General features: G+C 41.5%; 1 protein-coding gene across 2 annotated transcripts in view; it reads left to right on the plus strand.

The window, feature by feature from the left end:
- Nr2c1 (nuclear receptor subfamily 2 group C member 1) overlaps window positions 1-22604 on the plus strand; it is a 50677-nt gene that overhangs the window by 12985 nt on the left and 15088 nt on the right. For both annotated transcript variants that reach the window (XM_021173931.2, XM_029482586.1), the window contains exons 3-10: window positions 1182-1376; window positions 2652-2730; window positions 4324-4503; window positions 6393-6540; window positions 6624-6714; window positions 10026-10210; window positions 10957-11116; window positions 20606-20727. In XM_021173931.2, coding sequence (XP_021029590.1) covers window positions 1182-1376; window positions 2652-2730; window positions 4324-4503; window positions 6393-6540; window positions 6624-6714; window positions 10026-10210; window positions 10957-11116; window positions 20606-20727 — 1160 coding nt within the window. The remainder of the gene's footprint in view (window positions 1-1181; window positions 1377-2651; window positions 2731-4323; window positions 4504-6392; window positions 6541-6623; window positions 6715-10025; window positions 10211-10956; window positions 11117-20605; window positions 20728-22604) is intronic.

The following is a 22604-nucleotide window of genomic DNA, read 5'->3' on the forward strand; positions in this document are numbered from 1 at the left end:
TGGAAAGTTTGCACACAAAATAGTTTCAGAAAAGTAGAAGAAATATTGAAACAAGTTTGAAGTTGGGTCAAATATTAAATCAGCTTACTAAGGCTTATTTTAGGAAATGCTTGATTTGTAATAAAAGTTGTCAGTGTTGAGGGGTTCTCTCCTTCATGAATTCACTCTGGCATAGACTGTCCTGTCAGCAGAGGCCGCTCTTATCCTTACCACTCAGCCCAGTGTTCCGTGGCCACCCTTGACTAACCTCCCAACCACCAGCTCATCCCAGTGGTGTACCTCTGTACGCTACTTATGGGTTCTTATCTCTACCTCTCTTCCAACCCTCATTCCGTCCTAATCCCTCCAGCCCCACAACACTAGGTAGGAGAGAGAGAAGGTTAGAGGGAAAGGGGGCATAGACCTCTACAGGCTCTATGGGGTGTCATGTTTCTTAGGGCCAGTCCAACCTTTGTCTTCAGGGTAACTCCAACTTCTTCTTGTCAAACAATAGCAACCAGGAGCCACAGAGGGGAGGAGGAGCAGCAGAGGGGAGGAGGAGCAGCAGAGGGGAGGAGGAGCAGCAGAGGGGAGGAGGAGCAGCAGAGGGGAGGAGGAGCAGCAGAGGGGAGGAGGAGGAGCAGCAGAGGGGAGGAGGAGCAGCAGCAGAGGGGAGGAGGAGCAACAGAGGGGAGGAGAAGCAGAGGGGAAGAAGAGCAGCAGCTTGCCTGCCTACCTGCCGCTGGTTCCCCCTAAAATTATCTTCATCGCTACTTTGTAACTGTAATTTTGTTTTTGTGAATTGTGATGTAAGTCTCTGTGATAGGGTCTCTAGCATTCCCCAAAGCGCTCGGGACCCACAGGTTGAGAACCAACAGTCTAAGTGAGAAGTAGTGAAAGAAGGAAGAAATCAAAATAGTGACGTCAACTAACCTTGCCATTGTAACCTTTGTAAATTTCACACATGCTCGCTTCTAGCAGAATTTCATTAGAAGTAGTGTTGCCATTTAAAAGGTATATAACTGGTTTCTCTAGCTTTGTTTTGAGGTTAAAACTGATTCATTAAAGAACACAAAAGTCAGACATGGTAGTCCATCCCTGTTCTCCAGTACTCAGGAGGCTGAGACAGCAGGTCATGGGTTCAAGGCCAGCAAACAAACCTGATTGAGTTGAACCAATCAGTTGTGCCATGATTGTGTTAGATTGTTACAGAGCAGCAGACTGGACAGAAAATCCAGATCGTGACAGCACTTGACCACAGCACACAGGGCAAGCAGTTCATTCTGGCAAACCACGAGGGATCCACGCCAGGGAAAGTCTTCCTCACAACTCCAGACGCCGCAGGTGTCAACCAGTTGTTTTTTACCAGTCCTGATCTGTCCGCACCGCACCTCCAGGTAAGTGAGGAAAGACGTCTCTTCTCTTATACGGGTAGACAAAGATGGATAGAAAAGTCAATCTGGAAGAAGAAACTCGAGCTCTTTGCCAGCATCCTAACAACTATACCTAGTGGTGAGCTCTTGGTGTGATTTAATAGGCTTAGTAGCTCACCCAAGAGCACTTTACCCTTCTCACTAGTGGCCAGTTATATGGTGTTTTTATGTAGCAGTCATAATTGCATTATTATAATTACTCCCATTGATAGAGTTTATGTATAACTCTTTTTCTTTTTTAAAAAAGAATCCACAACTATCTTTTCTTTGAAAATCCACAACAATTTTTTTTTTTTTTAATTCACAACTATGCTGTCACTTTGGGGTATGGAGGCAGCTGGGCTCATCCTTCTGGCACACAGTCTTCCTGTAGCCCAGGCTGTTTTGAACTCACAGACCCTTGCCCCCTAGCCTCCCACGTGCTGGCATGACACCTGCGAATCACTGCATCCAGCTTTATTATATTTTTTTGCAGTGCCATTCAGTGATAGTTTGGAAGGGTTCCGAACTGTGAAAGACAAATGTCATGAAAGGTCTTAGAACTTTTAGAATAATTACACATGTTTTATATGAATAACATCAGTGTGTATGAGTGGCTTACATTTCAAAACACTCATGTATTTGTGTGTTGAGAGCTTTTTAAAAAAGATTTATTTCATATGTATGTATCTACCCGAGGACATGTGTATGCGTAACATGTGTGCAGGCCAGAAGAAGGCATCAATGCCTGAACTAGTCTTACCCATCAGTTGTGAATTCCCGTTGTGGGTGCTGGGAACTGAACCCGCTCTGCAAGAGCAGCAAGTGCTCTTAACCATGGGGTCGCCACCAGTTGGGGTTTGGTATGCTGGTTTTGAGAGAGTCTCACTATGTAGCCCTGGCTGGACTGGAATTAACTAAGTAGACCAGGCTGGCCTTGAATTCACAAAGATCCACCTGGCTTCCCCACCCCACCCCACAGAATGAGGATCAAAGGTATGTGTCACCCAGGCCACTCATTGTTTCTTAGTGGAACTGTGATTGCTGTGGAAGAAGTGAAAAGAAACTCATGGTTTTCACCTCATATAACACTGAAGTTTTTGCCTATGTGTGAAAGAAAGCTAACATAACTGGTATATCCATATAAATAGGGTTCTTAGTTTTAAGAATAATTCACATCACAGTTAGAAGTAACTCCAACTCCATATTTTTGGACAACATGAAGCTGTTGTAATTAATCACATTTTCTTCTTTTAAAAGCTCTTAACAGAAAATTCTCCTGACCAGGGACCAAATAAGGTTTTTGATCTTTGTGTTGTGTGTGGAGACAAAGCATCAGGTATGATTACAAATAATCCTGTGTATGTTAAACTGTAAAAGTAACTGATCCTGAACTGTGGTTCCTCCAAAATTAAAAAATAAACGGAAGAATATGTTGTTTTTATGCTTCATAATTGTGGCCTATAAAACTTTACTTTTCTCTGGTTTTTAGTTGTTTTGTTTTATTTTTATTTCAGTGTCAGTTAATTTGATTCCTAATGGTATAAAATATTTGTTTTGGTTTCACTGTCTAGAGGTAAACACATAGAAAACTTTTAAATGTAAAAATTAAATTTGCCAAAGGAATCATTGAAAAATAAATTGTGGTCTTTAATAATACAGTATGGTGTTAATATATTGTTAACACACTTCCCAAAACCCTGCTTCAAGAATTCAGAGGACAGTGAGTTGCAGAAGTAGAAGATTTTTTGGTAAGCCTTTATTAGCAGTTCCACACAACAGATTTAGAATGGACCAGGCCCAACCCTGACTAGTTTCTGCGATCAGATAGGGTCTGCTGGAGACATACTGGGTGGGCTGTTCTCATAGTTGGTTATAAGTGCTCAGTGATAAGCCATTTAAGTTTGACTATCGCTTACTTCCTGTCAGAGATACACACTTAGCCTCTGATCATATATATGCACAGGTTTCAGTGGGACAAAGTTTAAGGGCCCAGTTTGGTTTTGTTAAATTTTTTTGAAATTTCATTACAAAACCTCCATTAATTTGTTAATATTGTGTGTGCTCGTGTGTGTATTCTCATGCATGTGTGTATGCATGGGTGTGTGTGCCCAGTACCTGTGCAGGCTTGAAGAGATTGTCAGTTCTCTGGAACTAGAGCTACCAAAGGATGGTGGGTGTGGGGACTCGATCCTGGACGCTCTGTAAGAGTGGCAACTGCTCTCACCCGCTGATCCATCTCGCTAGCCACAGACTTCAGTTGCTTGCTCAAAAGTTTTGAAAGTGGAACTCACAAAGAAAGATGATTGTATTTCCATGACTAGGCAGCACTTTTAACTTTTCTAGACCATATAACTTTAATATTAAAATATCTGTTATAGCCAAGGATGCAGATAGGGGGTAGAATGCTTGCCTAACAAGTCTAAGGCGCTGGATTTGGTCCTCAGCAGGAGGAAAAGAAAAGACAACAAAAAAACCCAAACAAACAAAAACCCACACACTGTTACACAATGTATGGCAAAACTATAATTGTAAGTTTTCCCAGAATAAAAAATGTTAACGTGAATAATAGAATTTTTGATAATGATTTTATTGTCTTTCCTAAGTTCTCTAATTTTTTTTTTAATTTAATGGCTAACTTTATTCAATGCTTCCTAAATCACCAGCACAGGATGTAAAATTTTATGTGTTTTCATTTTTATGTGCTCTAACATTTTTAATGTTACATTATAAAATTTAAAACTCCATATCATTATTAAACTTACCACCGGGTATGGTTGTTTTGATTTTCTACTTAAATAAACCCTAAAAAAAAAAAAAATTGTCAGAATCTCAAAATCACAATTTCGTTTTATATATTGTTGTTTTAACAGAAAAGATGAATTTATTTTGCTTCTGACCTATAGCATGTTTTTAAACATTTCATCTCTAGGACGTCATTATGGAGCAATAACTTGTGAAGGCTGCAAAGGATTCTTTAAAAGAAGCATCCGAAAAAACCTAGTCTATTCCTGTCGAGGATCCAAAGACTGCGTTATTAATAAGCACCACCGAAACCGCTGCCAGTACTGCAGGCTGCAGAGGTGCATTGCCTTCGGGATGAAGCAGGACTGTACGTACTTGACCTAAAGGAGGGGTGGTTTTTAACACTCCAGCGAATGGAAAGTGCATACAAGTCAGCACGTTTAAGCAGCTCAAGTATACATGGCGCAGTAGTTACTTTTCTGTCCCTGTGATAAAACGTCATGACAAAAAGAACTGAAAAAAGAATAAGGTTATCTGGGTTTATGGTTCCAGAGGGCAGGAAGGCATAGTGGACTAGCAGGACCATGAGGCAAGCTGATGACATTTTAGCCCCAAAGAGAAAGTGGAGTGAATATATAAACCGTCAAAGTTCACTCACAAGGACAGACTTTCTCCAGCAGAGCTCTTCTTGTTCAAACCATGGCATGGGCCTTTTAAGCCATAGCTGTCCAACTAACAATAGAATGACTATATATATATATATATATATATATATATATATATACACACACACACACATACATACATATATGTTACTTAACAAACAAATATTTTTGATAACACAATAACCTGTGACAAACACATCAGTTGACACTTAGCACTCAAATGATTTTTGTAAGTTATCTTGGAATTTTAAAAACATAATGTGCATAATAGAATTCTTAGTGATTTTGTTGCCTTTCCTAAATTATCAGTAGCATTGTTAGTGTTACATTGTAAAACTTAGAACTGTGATCATTAAAGCAGCTAGACAGCAGTGTGCTTTGTGACAGATGCCCAAAATGTGGTCCTGGTAACATCAGCCAATACTGATCTGTCCATGGGCTAATGTGTCCTCACAATCTCAGCACAGTTCTGTGCGCCTGGTTGCACTACACTGTCACCACCTTAACAGAGAAAGGTTGGGAACTCGCAAAGCACACAACTCAGAGGTGCCTGAAATTTTCTGACGGTTTGCTCTCCCCTCTGCCCCCAAAGAAAATAGGTTTAGCAAACGTTTTGCCTCCTCTTTAGGTATTACAAGATTCTTACAGATATCGCATATTGTATAGAGGAACTTATGTATAAGACAGATTTATTTTCTAACTAGAAAGGCAGCACTTAGGCCTTTTCTATCAGTATTATCTTCAATTGGTCAACTTTCTTTTTCTTTAGCTCTATATATACAAGGGGCATGTCACTTCAGTTCTTCCTTCTTGATAGTGAGGGTTTTTTTGTTTTGTTTTGTTTTGTTTTTCTCAAGACAGGGTTTCTCTGTATAGCCCTGGCTGTCTTGGAACTCACTTTGTAGACCAGGCTGGCCTCGAACTCAGAAATCTGCCTGCCTCTGCCTCCGAGTGCTGGGATTAAAGGCTTGCGCCACCACGCCCGGCTGATAGTGAGGGTTTTTAAGAGTTCTATTTTTTTTCCATTGGAGTGCCAAAATAGAGAGAGGTGGGAATAACAGGTAAATTGACCAGTTTTACCAATAGGGATTTAAATATGCTTGGCCCAGGGAGTGGCGCTGTTTGGAAGTGTGGCCTTGTTGAATATGTGTGTGCCCTTGTTGGAGTAGGTGTGTCACTGTGGATATGGGCTTTAAGACCCTTGTCCTGGCTCCCTGGAAGCCAGCATTCTGCTAGCTGCCTTCAGAACAAGAGGTGGAATTCTCAGCTCCTCCTGTACCAAGTCTGCCTAGACACTGCCATTCTCCCACCTTGATGATAAAGGACTAAACCTCTGACCCAGTAAGCCAGCCCCAGTTAAATGTTGTCCTTTATAAGCGTTGCCTTGGTCGTGGTGTCTGGTCACAGCAGTCAGAATGCTAATACAGAGAGCAATGTTGTTGAACTTGCATAGATTTTGTGAAGATTGATGGCTGCCTTTGGAATTCAACTGGAAGCAGTGTCTCTGTCATTAGCCATGTTGGAAACAAGCAGCTTAAATTTACAGATTTCCATGGAGTCTGTATTGTAATTATTTAACATGTTTTTGTAGCTGTTCAGTGTGAAAGAAAACCCATTGAAGTTTCCCGAGAAAAGTCTTCCAACTGTGCAGCTTCAACAGAAAAAATCTACATCCGCAAAGACCTCCGAAGCCCTCTAGCCGCAACGCCAACCTTTGTAACAGACAGCGAGACTGCCAGGTGCCCTGCAGCTGACATTAGTGCATCATTTGTTTCTCTCCCCAGATCTACTGAGACTAAAACCTGTGCCTCATTTGTTGCAGGTCAGCTGGACTGTTGGATTCAGGAATGTTTGTGAACATTCATCCCTCTGGAATAAAAACAGAGCCAGCTATGCTAATGGCACCAGATAAGGTATGTAGCCTAACTAAAGACCCTCCTCCACCTCTCCCCCTTCCCCTTCCCCATCCTGCTGGAGTCTGAGCCCTTAGTCCCATCCCATGCTCTATCTACTGCAGAGCAATAATTTCTGTTTCCTGTTTTCAAAAGATTGTTATCTATGTATGTACTTTATGTGTATGAGTGTTCTGTTTGCATGTATGCCTGCATGCCAGAGAAGAGCATCAGCTCCCACTACAGATGGCTGTGAGCTGCCATGTGGTTGCTGGGAATTGAACTCAGGACCTTTGGAAGAGCAATCAGAGCTCTTCACTGCTGAGCCATCTCTCCAGCCTCTAATTCATGTTTCTAAAGCTTAACTTATTTGATAAAATTCTTCACTATGCTATTAAAAATGTTATCTCTAACATGAAAGCAACGGACATTTAAAACTGTTCCCAGTTTCTTTCATTTTAAAATAAATGTTATCTGAAAATTAATTTAGGGTAAATCCAAACCAAACAGAATGGAATACGGCCTGTAATCCCAGCAACTCGAAAGGTGATGACTACAAGCACAGCCAGCCCGGGCTACACTCTGATTTGAGGATCATCTGTGCCCCATTGTGAACCCATCTGAAACGGCAGAAGGATAGCACAGACCTCTTACCTCTATTCCTCTTATTTTTCCCTGCTAGATTTATTTGTGCCAATACTTAAGATAGCTCCAAGTAAAACTCTTGGAGGCTGGAGAGATGGCTCAGAAATTATGAGCACTGGCTGCTCTTCCTGAAGTCCTAAGTTCAATTCCCAGCATCCACATGGTGGCTTGCAATCATCTATAATGAGATGCCCTCTTCTGGCCTGCAGGCATATATGCAGGCAGAATGCTGTATACATACATATATACATATATACACACATACATACATACATCTTTAAAAAAAGAAGAAACTCTCGGTGTACTAATCAAAACATTCATTTGAGTGTCAGGATTATAGACAGCCGCCAACCTTCCTGAGCATGCTGTGGATGTGGGGAGCTGGGGGGGTCAGAGTAGCAAGAGACTGCCTGTGCTTTCAGATTATACAACCCAAGTTATCTAGAGTCCCTTAAGACTGGAGCAGATCTTCATTGTCACGGGGTCTAAAGGAAAGACATGCACGCGCATGGGCGCACACACACACACACACACACACACACACACACACACACGTTTGTGGGGACCCCCTCTTGTTCTCTAAGGCCAAAGTACTGCTGTTTATTGCTGCCTGCCTTATTCCCTTGACACAGAGTCTTGCCGAACCCAGAGTCAGATGTGCCATTGGGTTAGCAGCCAGTGAGTCCAGCAATCCTTCATCTTTGTCTCCCCCAAGTGTCACGATTACAGAACACACGTGATTGTGTGTGTGTGTGTGTGTGTGTGTGTGTGCACGCGCGCGCTGGGGATCCGAACTCAGACCTTTGTTTGTGTTACACAGCAGCCACTGTTGCCCACTAAGCCCTCTCCCCAGATCAAAAAGCTTTCTTTATTGAGATAAAATGTGGAAATTTTCTATAGTCTTCAAAAACTGTATGAGAAGAAGAAAACATTCCCTAAAGAGATTATTTTTACATCTATTTGTATTTACTGTGTGTGTGTGTGTGTGTGTGTGTGTGTGTGTTCACCACAACTTACATGAAGGTCAGAGGATAGCTTTCTGGGGTCAGTGCTCCCTTTCCATCATGAGGGTGCTCCCTTTCCATCACGTGGGATTTGGGCCTTAAACTCAAGTCCCCATTGTTAGTGGCAAGTGCTTTTACTCCGAGCAGTCTCGCTGGCCCTGAGAAGATGTGAGGGTGCTTGTGGGAAGACGTTCTTCTCCCTGCACTGGGCTCTGGCTCTGCAGCTCTCAGCCCCACAGTACTGAGGTGACCATCATTCAGTGGAAGGACATAGGTTGCACAACATGAGGTTCTTGGTTCAATCCCAGCACCCAAGGGTGTAATGCTAAGCCCTTAAAGCACAGATGTGTGTGCCTGGCACCAAAGGAATTTAATAAACTGAAGCATTAGGTATATTAAAACCTTTGAATTGGAAATATTTCCAAAACCTCACGTATCACATTGAAAAGTTGCCACGTGTCAGCTCAGTGCCTTTAAGTTTGGGAGCTGAAAGGAGGGAAAAGGAAGAGCGGCCCTGCTCTTCCTGTGCAGCGACTTTAGCTGAGGTGTGGTAGACAGACCGCCTCTGACAAAAACGGGGTAGCCGATGATGCATTTAGATACCAGACCAGATTGTTTGGTAAGAAGTTTTGAAGGGCTAGGAAGATGGCCCAGTGGGTAGGAGCAGAGACGGCTCTTACAGAGGACCAGAACTCATTTCCTAGCCTTTGCCAGAGGCGGCTCATGGCCGTCTGTAACTCCACCTCCTGCAGATTCAGCGCTATTTGCTGGCCTCAAGCACCAGCAGTCATGAATATCACCACACATAGACACAGGTAAATACACATCTTGTAAGAAATAAAACTAAATCTTTGGGCCTGGAGAGATGAGACAGCTATAAGGTTAAGAGGTTTCACTGCTCTGTGGAAGATCCATGTTCAGTTCCCAGCACCCACATGACAGCATGCAACCATCCATAACTCCAGTTCCAGGGGATCCAGTGCCCTCTGTTGACCTCTGAGGGCACCAGGCTTCATGTGGCAAACAGACATACATGCAGTCAAAACACCCATACACATAAAATTAATATCATTTTAATTTTAAAGAAAATTTGGAAATTTTAATAATGATGCTAAAAAGAATTTGAATTTTTACCTAATTTAATATCTTTTTATAGAGAAAGCAACTATGACTTAGAATAGCTAGTAAGTATAGTAGTATAATTTTTCTTTTAAACTTTTATACAATTTTCTAAGAACTTGTATCTATTTTAAAGCCTGTATTTTCTTCAAGAGTCAGCTAGTTTCTCTCTCTCTCTCTCTCTTTCTCTCTTTTCCTCTCTCTTCTTCCCTCCCTCCTTCCCTCCCTCTCTCTCTCCCCCTCTCTCCCTCTCTCTCCCTCTCTCTTCTTCTCTCTTCCTCTCTCTCCCCCCTCTCTCTCTTTCTCTTTCTCTTTCTCAGGGCAGGCTCTTACTCTATAGTCCAGCAAAGTCTGGAATTCACTATGTAACCCACGCTGGCCTTGAATTTGTGGCAACCCTTCTGCCTCAGCCTTGTGAGTTGCGGGGATTACAGAAACGAGCTGCTGTATTCATCAATTTAATTTGCTAATAATAGTATTTCATGATCTGAATTTGATACTTAAGGTTTTAAAATATATCTGTCCCACCTTGCAAATTTTTTGTGCTTTCTTCTTTTCTTAAAGGCTGAATCATGTCAGGGAGACTTAAGCACATTGGCCAGTGTGGTCACATCATTAGCGAATCTCAGCAAAGCTAAAGACCTTTCTCACTGCAGTGGGGATATGCCTGTGGTGCCCAGCTTACGCAACGGGGATACGTCCTTCGGTGCTTTTCATCACGATATTCAGACCAATGGTGATGTTTCAAGGTAGGATCCGTGTGGTCTTATCTTCTGAGTCTCATTTTAATTGACCAAAATGTCTTTGCATTAAAATCTGTGTATAAAAGTTTCTGAAAACAGTATTGCTAGAAGACTTGAAAAAGGTAAGGCACTGTACAGTTTAACTGAAAATCTGCTGTTAGTACAACATGGCAAACACATTCCATTCTGAGTTTCACAAGCCCTGAGTGTAAAAGTAGTGCTGAAGTCTGGAGTAGATGATCTGTATATGTAGGGATAAGTGTGAGGATTCCTCTCAGACTTGAAGAGATTGTGATTTCTTGGTAGTACGGCAGTGTGCAATAATCCAAAGTACACTTACTGAGCTTAACTTGTTGATTTTTGAAACAGTGCCAAAGGTCAGTGCAATCCAGCAGTCTGTGTGTCATACAAGGCAGCTGTTTTCTGAAGCGTGTTTAGTTGTTTTCTTGTTTTGTGTGTGCACACCTCTCTCAGACAGCGGCACTGGAGGTGGGTTCCAGGGCCTCCCGTGAACTACACAAGCCTTCTACCTCTGAGCCATAACCCTTCCCTATTTGCCAAAGAATTTTTAGGTTTAAACTTCCCTCTCTGTAGTCCTTGGTACTAAACCCAGGGCCTAATGCGTGCTAGACACCTTACCGTGCTATTCCCACAGTCCCTTGACTTAAATCTCAATTCTGGAATTTTGCATAAGAATTTCATGTTATTGTTGGAGATTGGCCAAGCTTACAGCTTCTGCCGTCTCCTCACAGGGCATTTGACACTCTTGCAAAAGCACTGACTCCCGGGGAAAGTGCCACCTGCCAGAGCCCAGAAGAGGGCATGGAGGGAAGCCCGCATCTAATCGCTGGAGAGCCAAGCTTCGTGGAGAAGGAGGGGCCGCTGCTGAGCGAGTCGCATGTAGCTTTCAGGGTATCTTTAATTTCTTTATGTCATATGATTGTTTGATGTCGATCTTCCTTTCAACAATCAAAATTGGCCTGTTGAACTTTTAAAGTTGGAAGTTTGCCAATTCTTGGTGGGATTTCAGAACTGAAACTGAAACATACACCCCCATGCTGTAGAGGACCACAGAGGGTCAGGTTGCTGTCCGTCACACATTGCGCTATCACAATGATAGCGCAGTGAGTTGGTTAGAGTTTAGCCGCAGTAGCTTGTTCTTTGCTTAAGCATGGGCAGTCATTATGTACTGAGAGCACCACTTTGTTCAATGACTGCCTCTCAGTTTTTAAGCATCAATTGGTGTCTAAGACCCAGATATTTTGTTCTTAGATTAGAAATGATAAATGTGTGTGTTCCCTTACCTTAGCCACCTTTAAGCATTGCCATGTGAGGGTGCACATTTAATGCATTTTAGCCTCAGGTTTGTGTCTGCTAGTATTTTTTTTTAAATCATTTTGGAAAAGGAGCATTTGAAATTACTTTCGTTCTCCTAAATACATTTTGTAATGGTCCTGGGGATGAACCTGACATACCCTGTGTCCATGGCCCCCACAGATGCCAGGCAACCTGGACCTCTGTTTAGCTCAGCCTCTGTGCAGGCCCACGATGGCAGCGATGCAGGTAAACTGTTAGAAATGAGACACAGGAAGCCTAGAAATCACTTTCCAACATCCGACTTGTTATTCAAATTAATATGCCCAAACTGAGCTTGGATGTGCTCCCGCTGAGACCTCATTAACACCACAATGGACCCCCTGCTTGGCTCTTTGCTCTGCCAGCTGTGAAGACCATTAGAAAGGGGTGAGGAAGCAGATGTAGATTATATGTAGCAATACGTAAGCACGTGAGAATGATTAAGATAGATTATAAACTTTCATACATTTCTTAGGAAAAACATTTATAGCTATGAAATGATAAGTGTCTGTACTGCCAATAACTATCTGTAATGGACAGAAAGTACATGTGTCATAGACTGAAACACCACATAAGATTGGTACTTCAAAATTCAGCTTGGTTGAAATAGCCACAAAAACAGTTCACTATGGCTTAGTTGCTGCAACACGATTAATACACCAGTTAAGTACATCAGGGAAACCCATTCTCATATAAAACGCAACTACAGATAACTTAGAAATAATTCAAGCATTTAATCTGCTCCTCACAAGGAAAATTTTCATGGGCAATATGAGAAGAGGTAACGAGAATGATCAATGCCATGCTTGTTGGAGCTACAGACAAGGGATCAAGACAAAGGGCTTTTTTTCCCATTGCTCACTCATATTCTAAGTAAAGTACATTCTTTTGTGTTCTCAGTTTCATTTCCTGCTCTGGACTTAGATTGGAGGGAGGACAAGAGAGCTGTAGAGTGAGGCCCAGTGCAAGCGGCTGCTCTAGATAACAGCTGTCAACCTACTTGGAGAGGTTCCCATATTCTTAACTGTGTGAAATAAATGCTTCAGACAGAGAATTATACGGATTCAAACTTTGCCTTTCCTTCCTGGAGTCGGTGGGTTCTCTCAACTCTTGCTTCCGGTCTTGGGAAGAGGGTTCTTTTCAGTGGTTCCAAGACCACAGTCATCTGATGGTCTGTTCTTCCGCTGGGCTGGCATTCTCAGCCTGAGTCTTCAGCGGACATCCTGATTCAGATCATGAACTTCTCCCTTCATCCCTGAGCAAAGCAGGACTTTGTTCCTCCGCTGCTCTGGTTGTCTGGTATAATTTGCATATTCTCATATCTGTTCTTTCAGCTGAGCCATGCCACATTCTTCCATATGAGCTGGAGGTTTTTTGCTTTGTTTTGGGTTTTTTTTTTGGTTTTTTGATTTTTGTTTTTTTAAAGATTTATTTATTTATTTTATGTATATGAGTACACTTGCTTTCTTCAGACACACCAGAAAAGGGCATCGGATCCCATTATAGATGGTTGTGAGCCACCATGTGGTTGCTGGGAATTGAACTCGGGACCTCTGGAAGTGCAGTCAGTGCTCTTAACTGCTGAGCCATCTCTCCAGCCTAGCTGAAGATTTTTTTCTCAGTTTGTAGTTGAATTAAGATTTGTATATTTTAGTCTTATTCAAAGCAGTCAAAATGTAGGAAGGAGAAGGGTGTCTGATACAGTAAGTCGAGGAGGTAAGAATCTAGGATGGTAATAATAATTCTTTTATTTAATGACTTTGAGTTATAATTTCAAAATCTCTTTCATGTCATTCTTATAAGAATAGTTAAGGTAAATAGGACTTCCATCCTTTAAGTAAATACATGGGACAAGAGTGAGGTGGTTTCTAAAGATGTTACAGACACTGATCTTGTAAACCTCCTTCTTACTCCATAGTTGTGGCTCTCCTCCACACTGTAACTGACCGTCTGTTACTTGAATTTTCTCCTTCTTGTTTATTTCCATCGCTGTAGTTTAAAGCTCTTTTAAAGTTGTAGCTCGTATCGTCACAATAATAGTTTATGTTCCTTATATCTTCTCCATCTTGTTCTGGATTCTGAAACCAGCATCATCTTTGTTAACAATCAACCTACTATGTCACTTGACAATTTAAACAAGACCTTGTCACAAAAATCAATCAACCAATCAATATATTCCATAGCTTCCTTTGCTCATGTGGGATACAGTTCAGGCTCTGTCACGTGACCTTTCAAGGCCCTTCCCAATCCGAGTCAAATCTCTGTCACTTCCTGCACAGGCCAGTCCTAACCCTGACCACAGTTCTCGCTGTTGAGACTTGGGTCCTGAGACAACGTCTCCTCGTATCCACAGCGGTCTGTCAGTGATGACTAATCCAGAATCACGAAACCTTGAAGGGAAATCCACCTCTCTTAACAGGTCAAATGAGTTTTCCGCAAGGTTTATTCTGCCAGTTAGACTTTGACCTAGAAACTGAACTAGAAAGGTTCTAGTTGTTTAGAAACAACTAGAAAGGTTGTTGCCAAGGGAAGCAGGAAAGCACACTGCTGGTATTTTATTCGTTTAAAGGTAGTTTAAAACAATTAGGGAAAAGGTTTGGAGGGTTTGTTTGTTTGTTTTGTTTTTTAAAGGTGTTGTTTTCTTTTGTGGATTTCTGTTCATTACTTTGGTTTTTGAGCCAGAGCCTTGCCATGTAGCATTTTGTGGTTGTAAAGCGCAGTCCTCTTATGCACTGTGATGACAGACAAGTATTCTACATTGTTGGTTCGTAGCATCCCTCCTTTACAGGACTGGTTGTCTTGGCCAATCCTCCTAGTTTTTTGCTCCCCACACTCACCTCAGACAGTTTTATATGGTATAGTTCCCAAAATTCTTGCACTCATTCTTGTGTAAGAACAGTTACATCCTTGTTTTCAAAGCATTGAAGATTTGCTTGCTTCTCTTGAGAAGTGTTTTGTGGGGCTGGGGAAGATGGCTCAGTCGATAAGTACTTACTGCCCAGAGTGAGGACCCAAGTTCAGATCAACAGCTTCAAAATTAAGCATCAAGCATGGTGTGGATGCCAGAAATTCCAGCCCTGAGGAGGGATGCAGGAGGCTCCCCGGAGCTCACTGACCAGCTTCTCTTGCTGGATTTCTGACCTTCAGATTCAGTGAGATGACTCTGTGGAGTTTGACCCCTGAGATGCACAGTAGAGAGAATTGACCTCAGAAAGTTTTCCTCTGACCTCCACGTGTTCACTGAGGCACACACCCATACCCACATGCACATATCACATCCATATCCATATGCACATATCACATGCATGCCCACATGCACATATCTCATGCACAATAAACAAAAAGATAGTGAGCAGTAGAAGAGACTCAGCATGAACCCTCTGTCTCTGTGCGTACATCAGCACACATATGTGAACATTATATATGCATCTTTCTCAGACACACACACAGAAATGTTTTGTTTTCTGAATTATGTTTTAGTCTGTTGCTCCAGTAAACATTTACAATTTTTCTGTCACAAGGCTACAGATATTATTTACTGGTAGAATACATTCTTAGCATGCCCAAGGCCCTGGGTTCAGTCCTCAAAAGACAGTCTGTATGCTTATTTCTATTTTATGCACATTGGTGTATGATCATGTGAGAGTCCCAGACCCGCTAGAGCTGGAGTTATAGACAGTTGTGAGCTGGGAATTGAACCCAGGTCCTTCACAACAGCAGCCAGTGCTCTTAACTGCCGAGCCATCTCTCCAGTCTCTCCCTTACCTGTGAGGGATTTAATCCATCCATTTCCCTGTCTCATTATTTGGTGCTATTAACATTAATAAATAGGTAAGCCACACTGGGGGTATGGCTCAGTCAATAGAGCATTTGTCCAAGGTGTGTGTGTGTCCATAATCTTTTGAAAAATCCCCTTCCCTCCAGATACTGTTTTTTCTAGTTGCATCCACTTGCATACAAATTTCATGATTATTTATTTACTTACTTACTTATTTGTAAATGCACCACATTTTCTTTCTCCATTCTTTGGTTGTTGAACATCTAGGTTGTTTTCAGTTTCTGACTATTATGAATAAAGCTGCTATGAACATAGTTGAACAAGTGTCCTTGTGGTATGATAGAATATCCTTTGGGTATATGCCCAAGAGTGGTATAGTTTAGTCTTGAGGTAGATTGATGATTGAGTCGCAGTTATCTGAGCAGCCACCATATTGATTTCCGTTGGGGCTGTTCAAGCTTGCACTTCACCAGCAGCAGAGGAGTGCCCCCTTGCTCCACAGCTTTGCCAACATGAGCTGTCACTTGTATTATTAATCTTAGCCAGCTGATAAGTGTAAAATGGAAACTTAAGGTAGTTTTGATTTTCATTTCCCTGATAGCTAAGAACGTTGAACATTTCTTTAAGTGTTTCTCAGCCACTTGAGATTCCTCTATTGAGACTTCTTTAGACCTGTATCCCATTTTTAAATTGGATTATTTGGTTTTGATATCTAGTTTCTTGAGTTCTTTATATGTTTTTGGATGTTAGTTCTCTATTGATATGGAATTGTTGAAAATCTTTTCTCTCATTCTGTAGGCTGCCATTGTGTCCTATTACTGGTGTCCTTGCCTTACAGTCCTTTCAGTTTTATGAGGTCCCACTTATTAATTGTTGATCTTAGTGCCTGTGCTGTGTTCTGTTCAGAAAGTCATCTCCTGTGTCCATGTGTTCAAGGATATTCCTCACTTTTTCTTTTATCAGGCTCAGTGTGTCTGGTTTTATGTTGAGGATTTTGATCCACTTGAACTTGAGTTTTGTGCATGGTGATAAATATGGATCTATTTGCATTCTTGTATGTGCAACATCCAGTTAGACCAGCACCATTTGTTGAAGATGCTTTTTTTTTAATTAAATGTGTATTTCTGGCTTCTTTATCAAAAATCAGTGTTCATGGCTGTGCAGATTTGTGCCTCAGTCTTCAGTTCAGTTCCATTAATCAACATGTCTGCTTCTGTGTTGATAGTAATTGGTTATTATTACCATAGCTCTGTAGTAGTTTGAAGTCAGGGATGGCGTTACCTCCAGCAGTTCTTTTATTGTTCAGGATTGTTTTATCTACCCTGATTTTTTTTTGTTGTTTGTTTTTCCATATGAAGATGAGAATTGTCCTTTCAAGGTCTGTAAAGAATTGTGTTAGAATTTTGTTGGGGATTACACTGAATCTCAGATTGCTTTTGGCAGGCTGGCCACTTTTTCTATGTCTTTCCAAATCTTCTGATGTCTTCTTTAATTTCTTTCTTCANAGACTTGAAGTTTTTATTATGCAGGTCTTTCACTTCTGTGGTTAGAGTTACTTCAAGATATTTCAGATTACTTGAGGCTATTTGGAAGGGTGCTGTTTCCCTGATTCCTTCTCAGTCTGTTTGTCCTCTGTTGGATGCCATGAAGCTCAAGTTGCTAATGATTAGTAACTGTCATGTGGATTCTGGGACTCGAACCTTGGTCTTCTGGAAGAACAACCTATGCTCCTAACTGCTGAGAAATCTCTCCACTTTTTGACATATATACATATCAGAGGACTACTGATGTTTTTTGAGTTAATTTTGTGTCCAGTTAGTTGACTGAAAGTGTTTATCAGCTGTAGGAGTTCCCTGGTGGAATTTGTAGGGTCACTTATGTATATCATCTGCTAATAGCGATACTTTGACCTCCTTGTTTCCAATTTGTATCTCCTTGATCTCCTTTAATTGTCTTATTGCTCAAGCTAGAACTTCAAGTACTATATTGAATAGATATAGCCAGAATAGCCGACCTCTGTCTTGTTCTTGATTATAGTAGAGTTGCATTAAGTTTCTCTCCATTTAATTTTGATGTTGGCTATTGGCTTGTTGTAATTGCCTTTATTATATTAAGGTATGTCTCTTGTATCCCTGATCATTTCCTCAGGACTTTTATCATAAATGGATGTCAGATTTTGTCAAAGACTTTTTCAGCATCTAATGAGGGGTGTGTGTGTATGTGTGTGTGTGTGTGTTCCTTCCAACCCTGAGTTTGTTTATGGTGGATTATATTACTGGTTTTTGTATACTGAACCAACCCTGCATTTCTGAGATGAAGCCTACTTGATCATGGTGAATGATCCTTTTTGTGTTCTTGGATTTGGTTTGCAGGTATTTTATTGAGTATTTTTGCATCTATGTTCATAAAGGAAATGTATAATTCTCTTTCTTTGTTGAGACCTTTTATGGTTTGGGTATCAGGGTGACTGTGGCTTCATCAAATGGATGAGGAATGTTCTTTTTTTCTATATTGTAAGATAACTTGAGGAGTATTAATGTTAGCTCTTCTTTCAAAGTTTGGCAGAATTCTGTGATTAAATCTTTGACCCTGAGCATTTCTTTTATTTTTTTTTTTAAAGATTTATTTATTTATTATATGTAAGTACACTGTAGCTGTCCTCAGACACTCCAGAAGAGGGCGCCAGATCTCGTTACGGATGGTTGTTAGCCACCATGTGGTTGCTGGGATTTGAACTCTGGACCTTTGGAAGAGCAGTCGGGTGCTCTTACCCACTGAGCCATCTCACCAGCCCCCGACCCTGAGCATTTCTTAGTTGGGAAGTTTTAATGACCTCTTCTATTTCACTAGGGGTTATAGGGCTATTTAAATTGCTTACCTGATCTTGATTCAACTTTAAGTTTTCTTTTCTACTTAAAATTTTTTTAAATGTTTATATGTATGGGTGTTTTGCCTGCATAGATGCCTGTACAGCATATGTATGCAGTGCCCTTGAAGGTAAGAAGAGAGGGTCAGATCCCCTGTGACTGCAGTTATAAAAGTTGCTAGCCACCGTATGGGAACTGGGAGTTAGACTTGGCTCCTCTGGATAAGCTGCCACGCCTCTTACCCAGTGAACAATCTTTCCAGCCCTTGTCTTTTATATTTTATCTGACATTTATAGAAAATTTTTATATCTTATCGATGAAAATATTTTGATCTGTTTGGTATCATAGATACCTTTTAGAATGTGATCAAAGCTATATACAAATACCCTAGGGAAACATTATTAACAATTGGAAAGATAACTCAGTCAGTAAAGTCTTGCAAGCCAGGGCCTGAATTTGAATTCCAGAATCCATGCTAAATAAACAAACAGACACTAGCCATGGTGCTGCATGTTTGTAACCCCAGCTTTGTGGAGACAGAGACCAGCTTCCCTGAGTCTAGCCAGCCAGTCAAAACTTCAGCTCCAGGCCAGTGAGAGGCTCTTTCTCAACAAAACGATGGACGGTGTTATGGGTTAGGAATGCAGTTGTCCTCCAGCCTGCCTGAGCACGCCCACTTGTGCACATACACACACAGGAGCACACACAATGAAAGAAAAAATACATATGGTGCAGCTACACACCCCACCCAACCCCACCGGCAGCCACTGTCCACCGTCTGCAATCTCCTGCCCTTCCATGTCCCTGTGTAGTAATGCTTCTGCAGAAACTCGATCATCCACATTTTATTTTGCTGTTTTTTTCTACTTAGGTGTCTGTGAGGGGGTAGGTTTGTTTTGTCTTGTCTTGTTTTAGAGCAAACCTTGCCTCAGAGCCCAGACTGCCTAGAGCTTCCTGCATAGAGCAGACTGGCCTCAATTTAAAGCTTGTAGTTCTCCTGCCTCATCCTCTCAAAGCTGGGATTCCTGCTGTACCCCACCACACCTGGCAGATTTTCCCTCTTACTATCATCTCAACTTGGTCTTACTCATTTTAATACTTCTAAGATAGTCTACAGTGGACAGTACTCTTCTTGCTTGTAATGGAAAATTGGGTTTTCTATAGTCACTGTTAGAAGCAAAGCTATAGTGGGCAACCTTACAATGGACAGTGACTTCTTGTGTGTATGTGTGTTTTTCTAGAATAGACTTAGAAATGCTGCCTGGGACCAGAAATGTATCAGTGTCTCAAGTTTGGGGGTGGCTACTCAGAGGCAGTGCTAATAGAATATTGTTGATGCAGAACTCCAACGCATGCTAATGTCAGAAACATCAAGCATTGATCCGAAAATGGTTCCGAGTTGAGATTTTTGTATTCAGGTTGTTCAACAATGTTTTAAGGTCACAAGCTGTAACTCAGTTCTCCAATGGTAGCTTAACAGCCAGATGTCCTCTGGCTTAGCCGCCAGTCACTGTGAGTGGCCATTTCCCTAGGTCCTTACCGAGGTCTGTATTACTGCTTCCAAACAGGAAAAGTGGTTCTTAGACAAGTCACACGCAGTAGTGTCATCTCCCCTTGAGATTTTCAGAATGCTTTCCGAAGAATTCAGGTAGAGGGTTTCTTATCACTGTGGTCAGATGCTTAAAATAACTATCTAAGGCCAAATTGAATATTAAATTTTACACTTATTGATTTGTTTATGATAATGCAAACTAATAACCGTTGAGTTGCTTGCCTATGAATATTTTCCCCATAGAACACTTTTTTTTACATACTTTTGTATTTAGTAACAATATTTTAGGATAGAGTGATACTGCTTTTTGAAGAATTGAAGGGGTGTCAGTGTTGAGCCTGGTTCCCATAGGTTTTGCTTTGCTTCCTTCGGGCCATAGCTGTGCCCAGTGTCTGGGCGCATGCTCTCCTCGGTTGTCACCAGCAGGCCTGCTTCACTCTGGCTACCTGCTATCTCTGAGGGCATAACTGTAGCCTAAATGAAGGACTCTTCGGCATACAGGACTGCTTCTGACACTGAAATTTACTGTGTCCCATTGGTAGAAAAGGGAGCGGGGAAGAAAAGACACCAATGTACCAAGACAGTAACTTCATAAAGTAAACCAGATTGTCTCATGATTGACAGCCACGAGGTGAGAGTGTCTGGATGTCACTGTGACCGAGTTCGTGATCTGCTCATCCCGCCTAAGCACCGCTGTAATTTCCAGTGACCTGAATGATTCAGTTTTTTAGCTGAAGATAATCAGATTCCTATATGATGTGTTATATTTATATTCAAGTTTTTCAGAGAACTGATAATTTAGAACTTGAAGCCATGAGATAATTTACCTAAATCCCTGTTCATGCTAGCTCACCATGCCTTCTCCTATGCCCGAGTACCTGAATGTGCACTACATTGGGGAGTCGGCCTCCAGACTGCTGTTCTTATCGATGCACTGGGCACTTTCCATACCTTCTTTCCAGGCATTAGGGTGAGTGTTTTGAAGTCCTTGAATATAAATGTGATTTTTGTGGCACACATGTATTGAAACAAGTTTATTTGGGGAGGATTTATATGACAGTAGAGAAATGCTCCACCGTTCCAGCCCTGTGACAGTTCATGGTAATTCATGATAGCTGACCGCCATTTTCTCTGTTACTTTTGTGTGGAAGAGTGGCTGTGTTTTATAGTTTGAACAGGTTAATAATCTGGGTAAGTGGAGAGGACCAACTGGCAATGGCCATAACTCAGTGATAGGAGTGTCTGGGGGCTGGAGGGAGGTCCAGTGGTTAAGAACACTGTCTTCTCTTGCAGAAGACCCAGGTTCTATTCCCAGCACCCACCTGGTAGCCTACCACCTTCTTGACTCCAGTTTCAGGGATTCTGATGCCCTCCCTCTGACTCTGCAGCTGGCACCAGGCATGTACATGGTACACAGACATACATGGTGGCAAAATACACAAGCACACATTTTTTTTTTTTTTTTTAAAGAAACAACGTATCAGAACTCAGGTCTGTCCAGCCTCAGGGCCATGGGGCACATACAGTCAAGAATAGCTATAAATGCAGCCTAACAGAAAATGATATGTCGATATAGGGTTTTTTTGTGATGTATTTAATTTTATTTATTTATTGCAATTTGATGATGTGATCTTTGAGTGAACTTTGTAGATGGCAGTGCCTTGTGCAGTGTCAAAGGCTGGGGTCTCCTATTAGGCAGTTGTCCCACCCAACCCCCAACAACAACGTTGTTTCAGTATTTGTCCCAGGCTATAGCATCAGCAAGCTATATTTGCCTACATGGTCTTGTTTAGAATAACGAGGTGATTATTTTCCAATCATCTAGTCTCCTTCCAAAGAAAGAAACAAAACTGTCCAGTGGCCATTATACCAGCGCTTTGCCTGTCCAGTGGCCATTATACCAGCGCTTTGCCTGCATTCTGTTTTGAAGCAACCAAATGAAATGGAAAGTGCTCTGCTCCAAGAAACCAAACCTTTACAGAAGTTTGCCAGCCCTTTGTTTAAAGTAACTGGCGTGTGACAGTGAAAGTGCCAAGCCTATGGTAGCCAACGGGCTTTGTTTCCTCACCGGATTCTCCTGACTGTGCAACCACTCTCTTTCCTACTTTCTTCATCTGTTTTCCCACTTGACATATACACAAAATTACCCTTCCTAACACTCAATACTTTGACTATAACTGAGCAACACATGAGCCCTGATCCCAAGGACATAGCTGACACCATGATTGGGTTCCTAGATAATCAGCGGTCTATCATTTCACAGAGCAGAGGCCTGATTTTCAGTATGTAACCTTTGAATGAGTCTTCCCTGTTGGTCTCAGAAAAACTTATATTCAACTTTTTAGTAATCTTCCAATAGTTTTTAAGAAAATAAAATATGGTACAAATACATTAACATGCTGACGTCTTTTGATTTGTTAGGCATTAAATGCCATAGCCAAGCTGGTCACTGACATTTATTCCAGGAAAGCAACGTAGAGCTGTACCCCGCCTCCCTGGATAAACTGCATGATTTTAGAAAACAATTGGAGGTCTGATCTGAACTCTTTCAATTAGTCACACCACCATTGCTTTTAAATACTTCTGTTGAATGCACTTATCCTGTGGAAATCGCTGGGATGTTCAAGAAACCAAGAGTAAGGCCTGAGGTTTCTGCTTATAGAATAATTAATTTTACAGTGGCAGCCACTTGTCTCTGTGCTCTGTATTGGAAATCAGTTTCTGTGCAGCAGCCATAGAACTCTTAATTAGGCTAGCTGTGGAGCTAACATTCCAGGCCATTAGCTGCTACATAAACTCTCACTTCCTATCTCTGCCTAGATAATCTTTAAATCCTTTTTATGGGTT

Source organism: Mus caroli, chromosome 10 (genome assembly GCF_900094665.2).
Source record: "Mus caroli chromosome 10, CAROLI_EIJ_v1.1, whole genome shotgun sequence".
Classification (NCBI taxonomy): Eukaryota; Metazoa; Chordata; class Mammalia; order Rodentia; family Muridae; genus Mus; species Mus caroli.